Here is a 21,709-nt window from a genome sequence, read left to right as displayed (position 1 = left end):
TGTGGTGGTACACAAGTATTAAAAAGCGTTATAATTATGGATATTTCAGCCGTCTCTGAACCGATTTTGATCAAACAAAGATGATTTTGTCATTTAAATTGTATGTTTTTTCAAATTTGATACACTGAGTTTTTCATTATCTCACACAAAATTGTTTTGTGTAGCGCCCTCTGGAACAGATCTCAACAATCCCTTTAAGCCTAATTGTGTCTATCCCAGATAACAATGGGATGTTCGGCCCAGGGGCGGATCAAGCCGGTGGCAAGAGGGGGGGGGGGAACAATTCTTGAGAAAATATTTGACGACGGGGGGGGGGGGGGGGGGAGGGTATTAAAGAGAAACACTAATTTATTGGGGGCTAGGGGGGGGGGCTTGGCCCAGTCCCAGTCCAGAATCTGGCCGATTCAATTTTTTTATCTCAACCACACCCGAACGCAATGCGACCTCCCCATACTTGCTGGACTTGCTGCCAGCCGAAGATGGTGTAATCAAAATAAGGACGCCCGGCGAATTTCTTTTTAACTGGGCTGGTAAGCGTATGAGTTCGTAGATAACGGCATCCTCGGCAGCTTAATGAATCAATTGTATGGAATGTCTAGAACCGATCAGATTCTGGACCCCAACCACGCCAACGAAACTGACACCAGACCAAACAAACTTTTACATTTCCCCCACTGGCGTCCTGATGGGGGGGGGGGGGGGGCAGTTGACCCCCAAATAGAATTCAAACGTGGTTTATTTCTAATTCGATACCAGAGATTTACAAATGTTTCTGAAATGACATGATTTTCCCGGTTTTTTCCTCAAAATGTTTGCCCATTATGCCAGAGGCGGCTCCCGGTAGGGGAGGGGGGGGGGGGGGGCACTGTGCCCCTCTTTTTCAGGTACCCCCTCAGAAGCCCCTTTTTACATAGGCCACGTGCCCCTTTTCTTTTCTAATAACTGGCCATTTCCTCTATGGTGAGTACGTCTTTTCACCTCTGATATAATAATAATAATAATAATAACGTTTTATTTACCCAGGGTAGCCACTTCAGTTATGAAACTGTTCTCCCAGCGGGCCCTGCATAACATAATATGTTATTACTGCCCTTCTCCAATCTAATGTGCTGAACGCCTAGCTAGAAGGCAGAAGGTCCCATTGTTATGAGTCTTTGGTATGACTCGGCCGGGGTTCGAACCCACGACCTCCCGTTCATGAAGCGGGCGCTCTATCCACTGAGCCATCATGTCCGGTCGATATGTCCGATATGTTTGCCCTTTTTTTTACTTGGACTCGTGCCCCTTTTCCTTTTTAATAAGTGTACTTTTCCCTTCTTAATAAGAACCCCTTCACCTTTTCTTAAATGCCACCTTTCACCTCTGATAAGTGACTCTTTTATTTTGACACGTGCCCCTTTTTCTTCTTTTTTATATGAGCCCTTCCCCCTTTTCAAAATGCCCCTTTTAACATCTGATAAATGCCCCTATTAAAATTTCATAGGTGCCCTTCTCCTTCAACAGATTCCACATTTCCATTATCACAAGTACCTTTTTTTTTCATTTCGAGTGTCCATTTTCAGGTGCAAGAAGTGCCATTTTTACCTCTGAAGGCTCTAATAATTGCCCTTTTTACTTTGTCAAAAGCACCTTTTCTTTTCTAATAACTGTCCTTTTCCCTTTTGATAAGTGCCTACTTTTCCTTTCTCCATAACATGCACCATCGATTCAAAGCGACTAAGAGCCCCTTTTTCTTCAATTTTCCCCAAAGCTCGCTCGCATTTATAGATGTTATAATTATGTTACTTATAAAAGAATTTGTCAATCTTTCTTCATTAGATTGTGCTTAATACTCATCAGTTTTTTTTTTCTTTTTTCTTTTTAAGATTTTCGCACTGGGGCCTCATAAATCTTAGAATTTTTGCTCGCTGGCTTCGCTCGATCGAAAATGAATATTCAGACCATCACATCCAACTGCAAAGTATCTTGGTTAATTACGCATTCACGTCAAGAAAGAAACAAATATTGATATAATCCCTGGTAGTGTAATCACAATCGTGACGATGTAGGGGTATATACCAATGTCTACAAATGGTGTAGGTTTTGTTGACGTTTCCCTGTGCAGGTGCCCTTTTTTGTTGGTGCCCCATCCCTATTTTTGAAGACGCCGCCCCTGCATTAGGCTACTTGGTGGTGATAAGATTTTGTTCTGACCCCCCAAAAGTTTTTGCTCATTACGCCACTGCCTACAGGGGTGGTTATCCGGGAGTGGTTCTCCAGGGGGTAGGTGCAGGGGCGTCGCTAGACCTTTTTCAGTGGGGGGGGGGGTGTAGAGGTCAACGATTACCGACAAAACTAGCCACCAATTACCGACAAAATTAAATATCCCAATATCTACAAATTTAACCCTATAAACCCGGGGCCGAAGGCTAAATTGTTTTTCCTATGGACTATCTATAGTAATTGCGTATGCGCAAATTATCATTTTCCTCGACGACATAAATATACGAATTATTTCGTCAACTTAGTCAACATCAAAGCTATATATTTTAATGCAGGTGCGGAGCTAGGATCTTATTTTAGGGAGGGCGGTAGTGAGCAAGGGAAGCGTGCTCATAAGGGGGTGTCGGTGTTAGGCCTCCCGCACGAAGCGTGGAAGCTTAGACGTTTCCTTAAATTATGAGAAAAGGCAGACGATTCGTTGAACCGTGCTCGACTCTTAATCCTTGTCTGAATTCAGTTTCTCCCCCTCCCGCGCAAAGCGCGGAAGCTTTGACGTATCATTAAATTATGAGAAAAAGCAGATGATTCGGTGTCGGCCTACTGTTCTCGACGCTTAATCCGTATCTGAATTCAGTTTTCCCCCCTCCCGCGCAAGTTTTTAAGTTTCATTAAATTATTAGAGAAAGTAGACGATTCGTTGAACCGTGCTCGAGTCTTAATTCTTGTCTAAATGAAATTTCCCCCTCCCGCGCAAAGCGCGGAAGTTTTGACGTTTCATTAAATTATTAGAGAAAGCAGACGATTCGTTGTACCGTTTTCGACTCTTAATCCTTGTCTATATTCAGTCCCCCCCCCCCCCCCCCCCCCCCCCCCCCTCTGCGCGAATCGCGGAAGCTTAGACTTTTTCTCAAATTATTAGAGAAAGAAAGCGATTCGTTGTACCGTTCTCGACTCTTCTAAATGAAGTTTCACCACCCGCGCAAAGCGCGGAAATTTTGGCGTTTCATCAAAATATAGAGAAAGGAAGACGATTCGTCGTACCGTTGTCGACTCTTAATCCTTGTTTGAATTAGTATCCCCGAAAATGTTAAACCTCTGATTTCTTTAGCTGATATTATAGGAAAGTAAAACTTCGAGAAAATACAAGTATTGTAGTTGTAGTCACTCTCGAAGTCGTCACAGCAGATAAAAAGTCACAGTTCGTAGGTGAAAAAACTTGTCGGCCGAACGACAATATACATCTCACCGCAAGAATACCGACACAGCTGACCCGAAACAGCAACATATTTACCCACGTCTTTCTTGCTTCCTTGACGAGACGACTCCACCCACAACCCCCCCCCCTCCCTTTCTTTTACTCCCACTCCTCCTTTCTCAGGCTCTTACCTCCCCCTCTCTCCTCTCTTCACCCCCCCCCCGTTTCTTTTGTTTCCCTTTTCTTCTTTTTGTCTTCCTTTTTTTTTGTCTTCCTTTTCTTTCTTTCTCTTTCTTTCCTTTCTCTTTTCTTTTCTTTCTTTTCTTTTCTTTCTTTTCTTTTCCTTTTCTTTTTTCTTTTCTTTCCCTTTCCCACTCTTTTTTCCCTCCCCCTTCTCTCTTTTTTCCCGACGGCAGCGCAATTTTACCGACAATATCCTGACAGGTGGAGGGTGTCGCACCCCCACATCCCCCCCCCCCCCTTTGGCGACGCACATGGGTAGGTGTCCTAGAACCGCGTGTAGTGGGAGTGTGTGTTTGTGTTTGTGAAAGACACAGAGAGGGGGAAAGAAGGAGCATGGAGTGGGGAGAAGGGATGCTTTCCAAATTCCTGGTAGTCAGAATCCACGGCGAAGTCATACACAAAATCCGAAGGCAGAAAATTTACGCTAGTCCGTAAATAATGACACAAGGGGCGGTTTCAGCTACACTCTTCCATCTTAATCGATTTCATGAATGAATTTATCATAATGACTAGTTTCCAGGATCATGATTTGCCAGACAAAAGAACATCTTCAATCTATTTTTTTTAATCAGATAGGAAGGGGATAGCGATTATTAAACAAGTCTTTAAAAACAACAACAATGAGCTTAACAATAGTGATAATAATGATAATGATGATAATGATAGTGATAATAATAACAACGATAATAATAATAATAATAATGATAATTATAAGAACAAAAACAAGAATAATTTCTGCGGGAAACGCGTGCTCCTCCCCGTTGCACCCCCCCCCCCCTCCCCCACACACTTCCGCAATCGGTTTTCACAATTGAAGCAATCATTTAATTCATTCATTTAACAAGAAATTAATTTATTCATGTACACACTGACCAGGAAGGAAACAGTAAACACCCTGACAGAAATGGTAGAGGTTAAACTCAGCAAATGTCATATTCCGTGAACTGACTTGAGTGTGCAGATAGCAGAAGCTACAAGTCATTGATTTGAGTCGGGTGTGCTTTCATTTTACACGTTTACCAATTCCACGTATTCCAAGTGGTGTGTAATTTCCTCGGTATCCAGAAAGTAAAGGTACGGTACAATTTAAAGATATTTTCACTTCTGTTTTAATTATTTTTATCATCTGGAATAAAAGAAGAGAGAGAAAAAAAAGGAAAAAAAACACGGAATATTGTTGCTTTAGTTAATAGCATGCATGCAGGCGCGGATCCATGATCTTGTAAAAGAGGGGAAGATTTTCTGACGAGCAAATAATTTTTTTTTTAAAGCAAAGGGGATGGAGCACATTCTTAGACTTTCGTATTAAATATCTACTACTTAGGTTTCAAACGGGGGTACGGGCCGGCTGTGCCCCCATCCCCCTTAAATCCGCCTGTGATGGCATGTGTCCTCGATTCGTGATCATGGACTTCTGGTATTGTAATCCTCTTTCTTATCATCCATTCCGAAGGTTACGAAAGATCCCTTCATGTGCAAACTTTTAAATAAACTTTAAGTTTCAATTATAAGCTTCCAACAAATACTTTATAATCATTTGCTTACGAACCTTTTCGGGGTTTATGCATACGAATTGTACGATTATTTCATAATGGATTTCAGTTGAACTAATTATCTTCAAAATAAGTATTGCACTCGTAGTGAATGTCATATAGCTAAATCATTGTCTCTCTAATGAATACATCACAAATCATTATCAATTATATTCTACTAATATTGGTCAACTAAATCAAATGGAGGATGTTATCTTTCTGTCACTTTACAGACGAATAAAGGACATCATGCATTTCAAACACCATTCATCTCTTTTCCCATCATTGGTCATGGCTTTTCTCTTGCCCTTGACGCTTCAAGCCTTCCAAGGCGACTCGATGGAGATTGTATCCTCAGGATTACATACAGGAAGTGTTCGTCGGGGATGCTACCAAAACGTAGAGCAAAGAAAAGCTTACTGCAGTAACAATGGTCTGGATTCGGTTCCTCAAAATCTTGCAGGAGACACTAAGGAACTTGATCTGTCTGGAAACAACATCACTGTCCTCCAGAATTTTTCGTTTGAGAGATACCCCCTGATCACTTTCTTGAATCTTTCAGCTAACGACATCAGAGTGATAGAACCCACCGCTTTCCACCCTCTCAAGAAGTTGGTGAAATTGTTAATAAATTACAATAACAATCTTGTGCTCCCAGTGACAGGCTTATTCAGATGGGCCAGTAAGCTGACCTACCTGGGCCTATCGGGATCAAACTTGAAATCCCTTCCCAACGACACCCTAATATGGAATCAACACATAGACTACCTGGATTTAAATTCCAACCACCTCACTTTCATCAATATTAGCACTTGTGGCTCAGTAAGATATGCTGGCTTCTTTAGAAATCACATTGAACAGCTCACAAAGGAAACTTTCACCTATGCGTGTCAAACTGATTATCTGAACCTTGGTGCAAACCCAATCAAGTTGATTGATCCCATTGCAATTGCTGCACTACATACCCGCTCACTTGTGCTAGGTGGCGGAGGCCACTTTTGGACACCCAAGATGCTGAGAAACCTAACAACCGGAATCTCTCGTTCGCAGATCAAGAGGCTTAAAGTCTCTGCTGTTGATTTAAGTCCTTTCCCTCAAGATTTCTTTACTCCATTGCGAGATTATTCCTTCACTCTTCTTGATTTAACCTTTTATAATGTGAATGCCCTCTATCCATTCGTCTTCTCGAATCTGACGCTGCTCGATCAACTTAATCTCAGTATTAACCAAATAGCTACAATCGAACCGAACTTTTTTGACGGCATGCAGGCGTTGAAAGTGTTGAAATTAGATCAAAATGTGGTAAGGAGTATAAATACTGGTAATCATAATTGGACAATCAAGCTCACTGAGTTGTATTTATCAGGGAATTCATTGACATATATTTCGAAATTTGCATTTCTTGGTTTGCAAAATTTAACCCTTTTAGACTTAAGCTCTAACAAACGACTTAATCAGATTTATTTGACATCCTTTACAGGACTAAATAACATTCACACCATTGATTTGTCAAGATGCAGTATCGTAAGTTTTGTGTTGTACAGTCCGATTTTAAAGTCGCTGCGTATGGAAGAAAACAAAAACGGTATGATAGGTATAGGTCCTTTTCACCCTGGGGGATCCTTCAGATACTCATCGAATCTTGTTTATTTGGATATACAAGAGTCACAAGTTTCGTCAACTGATCTGTGGGATACAAAGACAAATGTTTCTCTTTTCGAAGGACTGTTCAATCTCACGACATTGGATTTGAGTAAGAATCCGAAAATTGGCCAACTCCGCCTGGGTAATGGGATCTTCCATCACCTCTCTGCTCTACAGGAGCTCAGTTTAGATGCCTGCGCTATTTCAAACCTTCACCCTCTTGTGTTTACAGGTTTGGAATCACTTCAGAAGCTGAAACTATCAGGTAATAACCTTAAGCAGATTCGTTTTGGTTTACTCACAGGGTTAGGGCAAATACGAAGCATTAAACTTGATGGAAACATTCTAGGACACCTTGATGAAGGAACGTTCTTGAACAACTCAAGGCTTACAAGCCTTTCATTGGCAAACAACAAGCTAACGGTTCTAAACGAGAGCACATTTAGACCAATCTATTCTTCTCTTTCACTAATAGATCTTTCAAAGAACCCACTTTTTTGTACATGTGATCTCGAGTGGCTTCTAGATTGGCTGAATCAGAATAGAACAGTACGCCTTGTCAATGAGAATCAGACTCTCTGTGCACCATCATCATTGGCTTCTCTCCGTGAGAAACCTTTACTTAATTTTAATCCCTCTGAACTATGTCGGTTCAACTATGCCATCTTCAGTTTAATTCCAATTGTCATCGTATCATTGGTTGTGTTCCTCGTGCTCGTCTATTACAAGCGATGGAAGCTAAAGTACAAACTCTTCCTCCTAAAATTGGCGGTCATTGGGTACAGGGAGAGGCTAGACGCGCGCAACCATAACGACTATGAGTTCGACGTAAATATCATCTCCTATGACGATGACGAAGAATGGATTCGCGAAAATCTGAGACCAACTCTGGAAGACCAGCTACCGCAGTTTCAAAGGAACATCTTTGGTGACGCAGACCTCATACCGGGTATGTACTACTTGGATGCCGTTGACTACGTGGTGAGCCGGAGTTACAAGACCATCATTCTACTCAGCAGAGCCGCCGTACGTGATCGCTGGTTCATGCTCAAGTTTCGTACGGCCATGGATCACGTGAGTGATACCCAGACCGAATTTGTAGTCGTTGTCTTCCTCGAAGACATCCCAGATGATGACATACCTTTCTTGGCGAGGTTGTTCCTCAGTGACGGCAGACCTTACCTCCACTGGACAGAGGATGTGAGAGGTCAAGAATATTTCTGGAAGGCATTGGCAAAGAATCTGACCATCAACCTAAGGACCAACGATCTGATCCCAAATGAATAGAACCAGTATGGAAACACTTGTCGAAATAAATGCAATGTAAAAATGAAATGAGAATAAGGGTTGCGTAGCTTAAATCCCGGTTCGATTCCCAGGCAGATAATTTTGTTCAACCTTTGCAAATATTTCAAAATGGAGGACAGCAATAGGGGTGCTAAAGCTACTCAACCATTATTCCCTCATTTTCATTCGCAATATGTATATACACTGTATAGTCCAAATCAATTTATTTTGAGGTTCGGGGGGGGGGGTATCCTTTGGCCACAAGTAACAAAAATTACTACTCTACTAAAATATCAAAACAAATTGATTAAGGAATGGCCTTTTTTTTTTCCTTGCCCTCAGAAAGGGTTGGTTTCTTGGGGGGTTGGGAAGAAGTTCACAGTATCAAGATAAAAATAATTCAGAAACTACTCTTTAATCAACATTTCATTAGTACTTTTTTTCCTTTATTTTACTTTCATACAATAGATCCTCAATGTTTTTTTTTTTCTTATTTCAAGAAGCCATCATAATAACAGAGGTGCCTGTCATAAACTGAGCAGTAATTTAGGACTAGATCGAATGTATTCTTCAAAACTCTTTGTGCCCTGGTTAATACCGGAGCTGAGCCCCGGCTAATAATTTCAAGCTTAAAAAGCATCATACAAAAGAATCATAAGTAGCAGCAGCAGTAAAATATGTCATCATTATTATCATTTTCAAAGATAACAGATGTAAAAATAATGATATCAACTATAATTGTCTTTAGATTATCATATTTTTTCTTTACGTTGTCATGCAGAATATTGAATCACATTTCACATTAGTTAATACAAAAAATTAGAATAAGACAAAATGTTATACGTTAATTGATTACTGTATTTGTTAATGCTGATTACATTTTTTGTAAGAACTCTATCAATGTTGATTATAATAATTATCTATCTATATTTTTCAAAGCAAATTGCCAATTTTGTATGCACTATCATTGTAAAATAATGGCAATTCGGCTAGGTCGCAATGTTTTTTTTTTAATAAATAAAATCTATGAATAAATCATTTATCTATCTATGTTCACCATACCACTAATTTTATTTTTATAATTACTGTCATCAGCCATCATAATAACAGAGGTGCCTATCATAAACTGTGCAGTAATTTAGGACTAGATCAAATGTATTCTTCAAAATTCTTTGTGCCCTGGTAAATACCGGAGTTGAGGCGGGCTAATAATTTCAAGCTTAAAAAGCATCATACAAAAGTGAATAGTAGCTTTATCGTAGGAAGCAGCAGCAGCAGTAGAAGAATTATCATTATGATCATTTTCACAGATAACAGATGGAAAAATAAAGATATCAACTTTTGTCTGTATATTATCATATTTTGTCTTTACATTTTCATGTAGATTAATGAATCACATGCCATATTAGTTGATACAAAAGATTGTGATAACACAAAATTGTATTTGTTGATTGATTGCAGTTGTGAGTCGGTCAAAGGAGGTGCAAACCGTCTTATTTCTTGTTTGTTTGATCTTATGTTAGATCCTATTTTTGACCTTATATATATTTGATCCCATTGTTATTTCTATTATATATGCATGATTTATTTAATAAAGAACAGATTTATGATTTGTGGGTTTATTATTAGTTTTGGTTAATATTTTTAGTCAAAAAATGTTGCGCTTAGGGACACCCGTATTAAGCCCCTAATAAATGTTGTGTATTATTATTATTATTACTATTGGTTTATATGTGTTATATTTTTCAATGCTGATTACATTGTTTGTAATTGTTTGTCGATTATATTTTGTATCTATCTATTTTTGCCAAAGCAAATTGAAATTTTTGTATGCACTCTATCATTGTAAAATCATCGCACAATTCGGCTATATCGCAATGTTTTGTTGTTGTTAATCTATCAATAAACCATTTATCTTCACCGTACCACTACTTTTATTTTTACCATTCCTGTTATCAATATCGTTATTATATAAAATGAGTGTTAAGCACAAACACTAATCTTCTGGAGCCAAAAGTATCAGTTAATACCCTCCTGGCTCTTAAGAGATGATAAGTTATCTATGGAATGAATCCATTTTCTTCTGGAGAAAGCATGTCTTTATTGTTGATAAAGTGTTTCAAGATTTATCAGACACAAGAAAAAGGCATACCTAACAATTTGGATTACTTCCTCAAAAGGTGAATATTCCATGTAAGATATTCTTTGATGTGTGTGTCGTGTAGAATTCACAGATAAGGTCATATTTATGTTGATACATCACAAAACAATGATATATAGGGAATTCCAAAAAAAGAGTCGAGCATCATGGCTAAATGAGAGTTTAGGATTACCTTACAATTTGGATTACTTCCTCAAAAGGTGAATATTCCATGTAAGATATTGTTTGCTGAGTGTGTGGTGTAGAATTCCCAGAAAAGGTCATAGATATGTTGATAAATCACAAAACAATGATATATAGGGAATTCCAAAACAGAGTCTGGCATCGATCATGGCTTAATGCAGAGTACTTGTAATGTCGGCAGTGCCCCCCCCCCCCCCCACTTGTTCAAGCACCCGAAAAAGTGCGCCTTTTCACATAGGTAAAGTGCCACTTCCCGTCCCAAGTTTTATTTTGACATGTGCCTCTTTTCCTTCGACAAGTTCCCATTTTCCTTTGCAGTAAGTGTCCATTTTCCATTCTCATAAGTATTTTTTTTTAAATCTCTAGTAAGTGCCTCTTTTCAGGTTCGAGAAGTGCCCCTTTTTACTTTTAATAAAGGCCTCCTCCACCTCTGATAATTGTCCTATTCAAATCTGAGAGGTGCCTCTTTTATTTTGACAAGTGCCCCTATTTCCTTTGTAAGAAGTGCCCCTTCCCGTTTTAATATTTACCCCCATTTTTAACTCGGATAAGCGCACCTTGTATTTTTACATGTGCCCCTTTTTCTTTCTACTAAGTGCTCCTTTTCCTAATGATAAGTGCCCCCATTAACTAAAAAAGAGCCCCTTTTTATCTCGGGAAAATGACCCTTCTCAGGCACGAGTAGTTACTTCTTTTCACTTTAGAAAAGTGCCCCCGTCACCTCCGATAAATGTCCCTTTAAAATATGATCGGTGAACATTTTCTTTCAACTAAGACACATTTTCCTTTATTATAAGTGCCCTTTATTATAAGTACCCCTTGTCATATCTTGTCATTGCCCCTTTTCAGGTGCAATAAGTGCCTCTTTTCACCTCTGATAATTTCCCTCTGAAAGGTATAGACCAGTTTTGGAAAAGCCCCCCTCTCAAAAAATGAAGTGGAAGCTCTTATTACCAATCATATCAAAGAATATTTTATGACTTATGCATGATGATACAAATTTTTACCGGGAAACAGCCTACTGATTGATATATTTGGTAAATTATCATATTGATCCGGACTGGATAGATATTGTGTAGTCCCATATATATCTTTCTGTGTACAGTGCTTGTAACTTACCAAGACTGGGCCAAATTTCATATCATTTTGATGAATTTAGAACCTTGCAGTACACACCAATACTTATATGCTTAGATGATCAACCTTTTCTGATCGATTCCACAACATTTCTTTCACAATGCAATCACAAGACCAGAACTGGTCTTTACCTGTAAACTCCTAGAAATAGTGATGTCAGCAGAACTTCAGCTGTGCCTTCTATGGTGACACTCCCTCCCTCCATTTTTTCTTGTCTTGAGCATTCTCTTCCTTTAGACTATCCTTACTGCTTTCTTTCTTCACCATATCTTTCCATGAACTCCGCTGTTCTTCATATGCCATTCACTACCAGATCTCATGCTCCTTTCACAGATTCATCATCTTCCTCAGATTGAAATGTTGATGATCAAGGAGTTCTGCATGAATTCTACCAAGCATCTTTATCATTGTACCAAGTTGTCTTTTATTCTTGAGTTTTCAAACTCAGAAATTTACTGGCTCAAACATTCGGACAAATTACAAATACATATATACAGAAAATTAAATTTTCTGTAAAATCTCCCATTTATAAATTTAAATAAATGACTATACAAATTATTCTAAGATTTTAATAAACAGGTGCCATAGAGGTAATAATATGATACTGTATTAAGCGCAGTAGAATATATTACTTTATTCATATAGAAGCTGGTCTTTATAAAAGTCCATATTATTCTTAATATTATTGAATTACAAAGCCCAAACATTATACAAGCATGGGTCCAATCCTTGTGACAATGCATAGTATTTGTATTACCTTGATACTTAAAAGGTAACTTCATCAAACATTTTTATTACCCTTTTTTCCCATTGTGACACAGAATTTAGAAGGGCACTAATTAAGTCAGATGCCCGCAAAAAGGCCGTCATGGTCAAGTATTGTCAATAGGATTTACGATCCTTTTGCGGGTAGCCGACGTCTTATCATTCTCCATACCATGGCTATCAAGGGCAGTGATGTTTGGTGGTTTGTTCCAAATTTACATAATAATAAAGCACTTACAATCAAGACATCCAGTGAGTTGTATTTACTTACATGAAATAAGGTATTTGTCAGTCCTATTACCTGAACGGTTTCACACGACTCTCATTAGGGACTTTTAGATTTGCACGTCGACATAGTGGATTGCTACGTGTGACGTCCTTTTAAGGCACTGTGATGTCCATTTAAGGAATTGCCAGTTCCTTTAAATCTAACAGTCCCTATTAATACTGATCTATAAAAGCGTACCTGATAAATCATTCTTTAATATTACAAATTATTGCTACTAATCATAGTTTCAAAAATGCAAATCCGGCTAAAAAGATGCTCAGTCTTTCACACACATAAGTGATCATTCCATGTCTTCAATCACACATCATCATCAAAGCATCACACCATGCACAAAATTTCCCTGACTGGAATTAGTAGTTGATTTGGACTTTGGTGTTGTTCTGGCATTACTTGGCTCATTTTCCTTCTCTCTCTAAATCCCTCTTAAGCTTGGCAAGGGCGGCAAGTCTTGTATCTCGCCACTGGCGGCGCTCTTCCAGCTTGTCCAGAGGGATCTTTGCATCCATCTCCTTGATGATCCGCTCAAGGCCGCTCCCTGTGAACGTTGGCGTAGGACCGAAGTTACCGAGAACGTGCTGAATGCTCTGGGTGTATCGCTCCATGTAACTCTGCATGCCTGGACACAAAACAAATATAAAACAATCCTTGATACATTGTACAACCTACTAAAGAACCAGACACTTTTGTGAATTATCAAAAACAGATTGTCAATAAGATGGATGCAATAGAAGGCTTATGTTTTTTTAACAGTGATGGAATATGGATCAGAAACTTTGAATGTGAAGACAGTAGAAGGAGGTTTCTTGAAGAGAACAGAAAGAGTCATGAAAAGGAGCATGTGTGGTGTAAAACTGTCTGGCAGAAAGAACACAAGGAAGCTCATGGAAATGTTGGGTCTGGAAGAAACTGTGGTGGAAGTGGTAAAGAGAAGTGGACTGAGATGGATGGGTCATGTGTTGAGAAGGGAAGATGATGAACCTGTGAAAGGATCATGAGATCTGGTAGTGAATGGCATATGGGGAGAGAATGACAGCGGAGTTCATGGTAAAATATGGTGAAGAAAGGAAGCAGTAAGGTCAGTTTAAATGAGAAGAATGCTCAAGAAAAGAAGATATGAAGAACACAGCCAGCTGCAAGAATGAATGTGAATTGCAGAACTTCTTGATCATTGACATTCCGATCTGGGGAAGATGATTAATCTGTGAAAGGAGCATTAGACCTGGAAGTGAATGGCATATGAGGGAAAGGAAGACAGCGGAGTTCATGGAAAGATATGGCAAAGAAAGAAAGCAGTAGGGTTAGTCTAAATGAGGAGAATGCTCAAGACAAGAAGAAGTGGAGGAAGGGAATGTCATCATAAAAGGCATAGCTTATGTTCTGCTGACATCACTGTAATTTCAAGGAGTTTAATGTTTAACACCTACCCTCTGCATTGAGATGCATGACTTCTAAAGGTCCTAGGAAGGCATATCTTAGGCCTAGTCCTGCTGACATCACTTTGTCCACATCATCAGCTGAGAGTACACCTCCCTGACAAAAAAAAACACGTCAAAAGCAGGAATTTCAATGTTACTGCATGGCCCATCATATTAAAAGATCAAGTTTAATGAGGATATCATTTGAAAGATAATACTAATTTAGAACTTCCCTAAAAAAGGTGGGGCTTGAAAATGCCTTCAAGTGGGAAATTAATGACTATTAGTTGTCAAATCGACTTAGAAGCTATAGAGCCAATAAGTAATAGTCTTGATTTTCAGACCATTGTACCAACTGGTCATACGTTTTATGCTGCGCAAAGATTTGATCAGTTTAATTTTGGCCATCACAAGAAGTGGGTTATTGTACCCTTTGTACCCTTTACACCCTTTACAGTTCATTTTATGTATGTTATTACCAAAGAAGAAAAAAGCCATTCAGTCAATCAATAGTGTCTGACAGTAAAGTCTAGCAAGTAAACAGGTTTCCTTGCATAATTTGAATATTAGGACACTGCTAACATATAAATTTCACAGATAGGACATACATGACATATTCATAATTCCTGCAAAATTCTACAGAATATGAGGTTGGCTGCAAAAGGGACATAGTACCTTTAACATGAATGACTACCCTACTAACATTACAAAATTAAATTAATCTATGGTACTGATATAATTCTAGTAAAAGACATAAAGACCCACATATTTGAAGAAAAAAACATAGATGAGGTATAAATGAAAAAAATGATCCTTCATTAATATAAATAAATCTTTAAGCTTACAAAGTAATCTCCCAGGAAATCTTCCTTGACTCAATAATGACATCAAATGATTCTATAATGAAATTTAAATAATTTCTGCAAGTCTTTTTAACATAAGGATGTGGATTAAATTTTAAATTCATAATGCCCTTCCTACCAGCCCTACTTTCCGCTGTTGTTTTTTGTGCTGTAAAACGCTTTAATCAGTAATACACATTGGGGATAAAGGCTTTCGTTGCATGAGGTGTCTTCTGCCTTGGCAATTTCAACTAAGTCTACATAAAGAAGCATTAACCCATTGCCTACTGGAACCGTGTGGTCCCTGTATTATACATATGGGAAAGAGAGAATTCAGAAGTCAATAGGTTAACTGAGGACCAACAAATCAATCTTTTACTGTGTGACTGTGCTTCCACTGACCTCAACAAGCCTCCACACTTCAGCAATGATAGCATACTGGATCCTGTTGACAGCGAATCCTGGAACTTCTTTCTTCAGAGTGACCGGTACCTGCCCAATGCTCTCCATGATGGTACGAGTCCTGTCAATCGCAGACTGGTCAGTCCAAGGTGCAGGAATGATTTCTACCAGGGGTGCATAGTATGGTGGGTTAATCTGTAGAGATTACATAACAAGATCTAAATGCCAATTCCACTTCTGCCACTAGATAACATTCCAACTGAGTCAGTTACATGAAGTATCCATCATTTACAAACGGTCCTAGTCCTGTCAACAGGGACTTTAAGATTCTGCACGACGAGAAAGTGGACTGCCCTTTTAAGGCAATGTGACGTCCTTTTAAGGCACTGGCAGTGATGTCACATTGCCTTAAAAGGATTCTGCACGACGAGAAAGTGGACTGCCCTTTTAAGGCAATGTGACGTCCTTTTAAGGCACTGGCAGTGATGTCACATTGCCTTAAAAGGGCAGTCCGCATTCTCGTCGTGCAGAATCTAAAAGTCCTTATTCACAGTTTGGTTCGGCCTTAGGTTGGGGATGATTTCTACCAGGGGTGCATAGTATGGTGGGTGGATCTGGTAAAATAACATTACAAACTCAAATACCAATCCCACTGCTGCCACCATATAGCAGAGGGCATTTAAACCATGACAGTTACCCAAGGTACCAACTATAGTACCAACTATCATAATGGTCCTAGTCAGGACTGTCAATCACATTCTGGTCAATCCAAGGGGCAGGGGTGATTTTCATCAGGGGTTCATGGTAGGGTGGGTTGATCTGTAGAGATTACATAACAAACTCTAAATGCCAATCCCACCGCTGCCACCGTATGGCAAAGGGCATTTCAACCATGAGAGTTACCTGAGGTACCAACTATAGTACCAACCATCATAATGGTCCTAGTCAGGACTGTCAATCACATTCTGGTCAATCCAAGGGGCGGGGGTGATTTCCATCAGAGTTTCATGGAAGGGTGGGTTAATCTGTAGAGATTACATAACAAACTCTAAATGCTGATCCCACAGCTGCCCCCCCCCCCCCCATGATAGGACAGATGGCATTTCAACCTTGGTTGATAAGGATGTGTAAACCATGCTACCAACCATGCTACCAACCATTGAATATGATGGTTCATTGAATATGAATGGTTCTAGTCACAGACTGGTTGGTCCAAGGGGCGGGGATGATTTCTACCAGGGTGCATCTAGTGATAGTGGTGGTTATTTTACCTGACAGCTACGAAAGCAACAAATGCTTGTTAGTAAGCAACCAGAAGACCGACGGCTTAAGGTCCTCTCTGAGGGACCTGGTAATGAGGATAAATGCCTTACCAAAGGGCACTAGCGCATCGACTTGGTTTCGAAACCGGTTCACCGGATAACAAGACCAATGCTCTACCGACTGAGCTATCGCGCCTCCATTTCATTATGGATTAATATGAAGAGACTGCATAACCAACTTTGGATGTGTATAGAACAGTTTTCGTACAGTATGATATGCTTTCTACAAGAATGCAATACCATTATCATAAGTACAGTGCTATGTGAGAAAGAGGCCTCATTAATGCTTTCATCGATGTACAACTTACAGGATGAGAGATGAGGCACTGGTTGCGACGTTTAAGGTTCTCCGTGAACTGGGACGGCATGATGCATGATGAAGAACTACTCAAGATGGCGTCGTCACCGACATACTGCTCCATCTCACTGAACACCTTCTGCTTCACCTCAAGTTTCTCAAACACACATTCCTGAAATCACACAAATACCAATCAATAAATGGTTTGATGCCACATTGGAAATAACAGGATTATGTGAAAATTCCCTGACATAGATCAGTGTTACAGATTGTGTGACACTTGCTCCTCAAACAATTGTTCCACAGTTGATTTCAGATCCCAGTGGAGATTTGGCAATTAACGAAATGATAACAAAATTGTTCAATTTTGCCGAATATCACATTAACTGAAAAGTGCTATAGATATACAGAGTAAGGGACTACACACTGGTGGGACATCAACATGTGGTTGATTAAAATGGAGACTACTATAGTATTTAGTTCCATTTGAAATATTAGGATAATTTTCACACCAATATTTTCTATACATTTCATTGTTTAATTCTTCTATTTACAAAAAAAGAACATTTGAAAAAACTTGAAGAAGATCACTACAGGAAAATCTTTAGTATCATCATCACTTGGATGACATAAAACTTTGGTCTAATTGTTTAGACGATGAGTTATATTTCAATTATAAGGGATCTCCAAATAAAAGCAGACTTTCCCACATGATATATTTCTTTTAGATTATGATAATTCCTGATTACCTGGACAAATGAAGCTCCAGCGAGAGCTTCTTCCATGCTGTTACTGCCTTTGATGAGAGCAAACTGAGCCTCGACAGACAACGTTCCTCGTAGCATACCAGACTCGGACAGCTCCTCCAGCTGTGACTTGATCAATTTCAGAGCATTGCTCACCTACAAGTAATCAAATATCAAAAATAATATACTTGTACAAGATTAATAAAAACAATAATATGAATAATAATAAAAATAATAACAATAATATTTAATACATTTAACAAATGCAGAAACTATGCAAATATATTCTATTGCACTGCAAGAGCTCCTGATGTGCTTACAAACTAGAACATGAAGTTAAATGAAAAGATGTGCTTCTAGTTCAGATTTAAAAATACTTAACGATGGTGATTTACAATCTAAACAGTCAATTATTCCATGATTTGGGGTCTGCCAAAGCAAATACTTAATCTCTCAATGTTTTTTTGTTTGAGTGATGGGCTTAGCAGTAATAGAGTATTTTGAAAGCTGCGCAGGTTGTGGGTATGTTTGCGAGTCTTGAGTTTGAACAATTCTACAGTTTAATTGGTAATTTTGTGTTTATATTATCAAATTTCAGCTTTCTGTTCATTCTTTCAGTTTATTATGATAGTGCAAGAAGAAAATGTATGTATGTCTCTCTTTGATAATGATAATGATGATGATTATAGTAGTAAATAAAAAATAGAGAGAAAATACTAGTCTGAATAAAAACAACAACAATAATAATAATAACAATGATAATAACAATAATAATAATAACAATGATAATAATAACAATAATAATCATAATGATATTAAAAATAACAATAATAATAATAATAATTTAAATGTATGAAACTGTTGAAAGTGAAGATGAAGAAGAAGGAGAAGAAGGAGAAGAAGAGAAAGAAAGAAAGAAGGAAAGAAAATATGAGCACTGCAAGTCAATAGTGAATCCACAAACCTGAGAGGGTTCTATATCAAAGATTGTGACACTGTACCCAGCACTGGCAAAGATCATAGCCCAGCTCCGTCCAATTAATCCACTGAAATGGAATAAAAGATATAGTTAGAATATCAGTAGAGCATTGACACGCAAAGTCGATACATAGACGTTAGAATTTTATATAACCTTGCACATTCTGAAAGCCCATACAGATAAAAGATTCAAGATTCAAGATTTTATTGTCCATAATATAATACAGAAATTTGTTTTCCATTGGTGTAACATGTATTACATAAAACATAAGACCAAAAAAAAAAATTTATTCATGATGTGATTCAGAATTGTATTTAAAATTCTTGCTATGTATACGTCATATAACTGTCTTGTCATGTTTTGTGCTGAAAGCCAGAAGACTCTATAAGAAAAAGTCTATGAGCAGGTACGGTCCTCCGGCTTTTAGCACAAAACATGACAAGACAGTTATATGACGTATACATAGCAAGAATTTTAAATACAATTCTGAATCACATCATGAATAAATTCAGGTATGAATATAGATGTGAATATGAAAGTAGAATAGGAGCAGCATCACAATCGAAATACGAGCAGAAAGAGAAAGGGAAAGTAAAAGAGAGCTCAAGCTTGAAGGACTGATAAAAGAGAGAAATATATGGAGAGTTGGTAAGGGTCCAAAGGGAAAGGAGAGAGATAGAGAAGGAGAGATGGCATAATTTCCAATTAGATTATAATGCATGACAGAAAAATACAAAAAAATCAGCAGCAGAGCTAAACAACAGATTTTTTTTGACCCACAAAGGTGATAAGGTGGAAAACTTTCCAACCCAATCCCTACAAGTTTATTTACTGGGTGGGTAGAGAAAAAGTTAACAAATAATCATAATCGCTGTTATCGCTATTATTTCGCTTAAAGCTGAGAACTTTGTGTTATTTGTGCATTGTAGATGTGCATTGTAGATGTGCATGGAATTTGGAATCAAAGAATTTCTGTATCTGGCTCTACGGGTAATTGGTACACGCAGGGGGATACCTGAGCGGTTAAAAGTAAAAAAAGAAAATAGTAAAAAAGTAAAAGAGGTAAAAAAGGTAAAGAGAGTTATGGTCATGCAATAAGATTGCGAAAAAAACTGTCTAGGACTTTTTTCCGGTTAGACCTCATGCATTGCACACCAGCAACCCATAGTGGTCAATGCTAATACATATTAAGGACCACACCAGCAACGCACAGTGGTCATTGCTAATGCTGATGTTGTTGTTGTTGTTGTTGTTTTAATTTATAGGCGTTTTTCATTCAGAAGTGAATATTTACGCCTCTTCTCTCAGGATTTTTATTCCTTTAAAATTAGATTTACTTTTTTTGATATATAGATTTGGATAAATTGGATTTTTAAAAGCTAAACTTTTATTTAATGATGAAGATTTCAGTGGCTGGCGAGCAAAAGGCTTATCGGCTATATAGGACGCCCAAGGACCAACTCGGACACGGTACGTAGTGACAAGCTTCTCAACTCAGCCTAATGCTGAGCCTAGGCCCTCCGACGTCCACCAATATGTCTAGTCGTCTCCATCGTGTTTCTTCAAAATTTTGACCGAAAACCAAAAAATAAAAAAAAACAGATCATGATACATGAAGATTTTAAACGTTAATATAGACAGTTCTCTCTTCTAATTTCTTTTTTTTTTTTTTTTTTTCTTCTTTCTCACTCTTCTTCTTCATGTACATGTATACTCACTATAAAAAGCGAAACATATTGGGCTCAAATAATTATGTGCGGTGCAAGGTGGTTAGTAGGGGTACAGGTGTACCCTTTTAGATCTAACTACGAAGTTAACCAGAGCCTGTTGGTGATTAATATCTGTTGATTTCAGGAGTATTGGGATTAATTCTTCGTTTTCTATTCCAGATTCTGTTATAAGCATGGCTCTCTCTATAAGAAAGAGTGGGCACTTACATAAAAAATGTTTAACTGTTTCTTTTTGGTGCTCACAGTTTGGACAATGATAACTGGACTGGACCTAGGCTAGGGGAGCTGGAGTAGTTTTAAGTTTACCCAATTTGTGTGGCATATACCAGTATATTAGAATAATGTATTAATATCAAATAAAGAATCACTGCACTGTCACATGAACTTTTCAATACAAATTACAACCCTAGCTTTGCTGCAGCTTTCATTCAGGCCATTAGCCATAAGCCATGGCATAATAACTATATTGCATAACAAGTCTACAAGTACAGGAAATCAAGATCATTCACACACTAATCAACCATCAAAATATTACATATGTGGGACTGAATAGAACAATGGTTCGCCATACAAACATATCACAGCCTCAACTGAAATAATGAGCATAGTTTTACCTTCCGACAATACCAATTTTCTGACTTTCCATTTTGCTGAATCTTCTGCTGAATGTGTAAAGGTTTTTACAGTACTAAAGACGTGTATCAATCAGGTGCAATGCAACGAATGTTGGTGTTGTTACCTAGATCTACAGCCAATGAATGAGAATAGAGAATAGCGGGATAGCGTAGATTCAAGGATCCGTAAAAATGTTAACAATAAAGATAACCCCCACAGGGCTCATAACTGCATTCAAAGTAAATTTCACAAATCAATTCACATCTATTTTAATAAATATTTATACTTTCATAAACCTTTGTATATTTTTTGACTAACGTGGCATGCAGTGGCATGATAGAAACTTTTAAAAGCGACGTAATTTTTTTTAAACATCCGAATTAAGGCTAGCACTGATGACTCGATCAGCTGTTAGTGGTTTACGCCCACATCATGTGTTCTCCCATGGACCATGGTTCTCCTGAGAGAAGTGATGATAAAGTTGAGGTCTTTTTACGGTTGAATGTTCTATTATATTCTGATGACACTTTAATTTTAGCAGAGTCAGTAGAAGAGCTTTATGCTGATTTATCTGCAGTTATCAATGTTGTAAGCTATATTATGGAAACTTTTTTTCTTCCAATACAACTATGCAAGCAAGCTAGACCAAGAGTTCCTTAAATACTCAATAGTCATGTTGTGAATGATTATATTGAACCAAGGAGCTGGTAACTCCTTGATTG

The 21,709-nt window shown here is 38.2% G+C and overlaps 2 protein-coding genes across 2 annotated transcripts; one reads left to right on the top strand and one right to left on the bottom strand.

Moving 5' to 3' along the window:
* The first annotated feature begins 4,597 nt into the window (after positions 1–4,597).
* LOC115928041 (slit homolog 1 protein-like) lies at positions 4,598–8,317 on the top strand. The gene has a single exon (XM_030994584.1). The coding sequence runs from the start codon at positions 5,374–5,376 to the stop codon at positions 8,101–8,103; it is 2,730 nt and encodes a 909-aa protein (XP_030850444.1). The 5' UTR covers positions 4,598–5,373; the 3' UTR covers positions 8,104–8,317.
* A 3,667-nt stretch (positions 8,318–11,984) lies between these two features.
* Positions 11,985–21,161, bottom strand: LOC577306 (lambda-crystallin homolog). Its single transcript, XM_030995378.1, has 7 exons — positions 20,987–21,161; positions 18,628–18,709; positions 17,667–17,819; positions 16,928–17,089; positions 15,298–15,492; positions 14,063–14,168; positions 11,985–13,254 (listed from the first exon to the last, which is right to left on the bottom strand). The coding sequence occupies exons 1-7, from the start codon at positions 21,016–21,018 to the stop codon at positions 13,034–13,036; spliced, it is 951 nt and encodes a 316-aa protein (XP_030851238.1). The 5' UTR covers positions 21,019–21,161; the 3' UTR covers positions 11,985–13,033.
* Positions 21,162–21,709: the final 548 nt, after the last annotated feature.

This window comes from Strongylocentrotus purpuratus, unplaced genomic scaffold, assembly GCF_000002235.5.
Source record: "Strongylocentrotus purpuratus isolate Spur 01 unplaced genomic scaffold, Spur_5.0 spur5_scaffold_21, whole genome shotgun sequence".
In the NCBI taxonomy this organism is placed as follows: domain Eukaryota; kingdom Metazoa; phylum Echinodermata; class Echinoidea; order Camarodonta; family Strongylocentrotidae; genus Strongylocentrotus; species Strongylocentrotus purpuratus.
The sequence above is the reverse complement of the archived record's forward strand: the minus strand, read 5'-3'. Positions and strand labels throughout refer to the sequence as shown.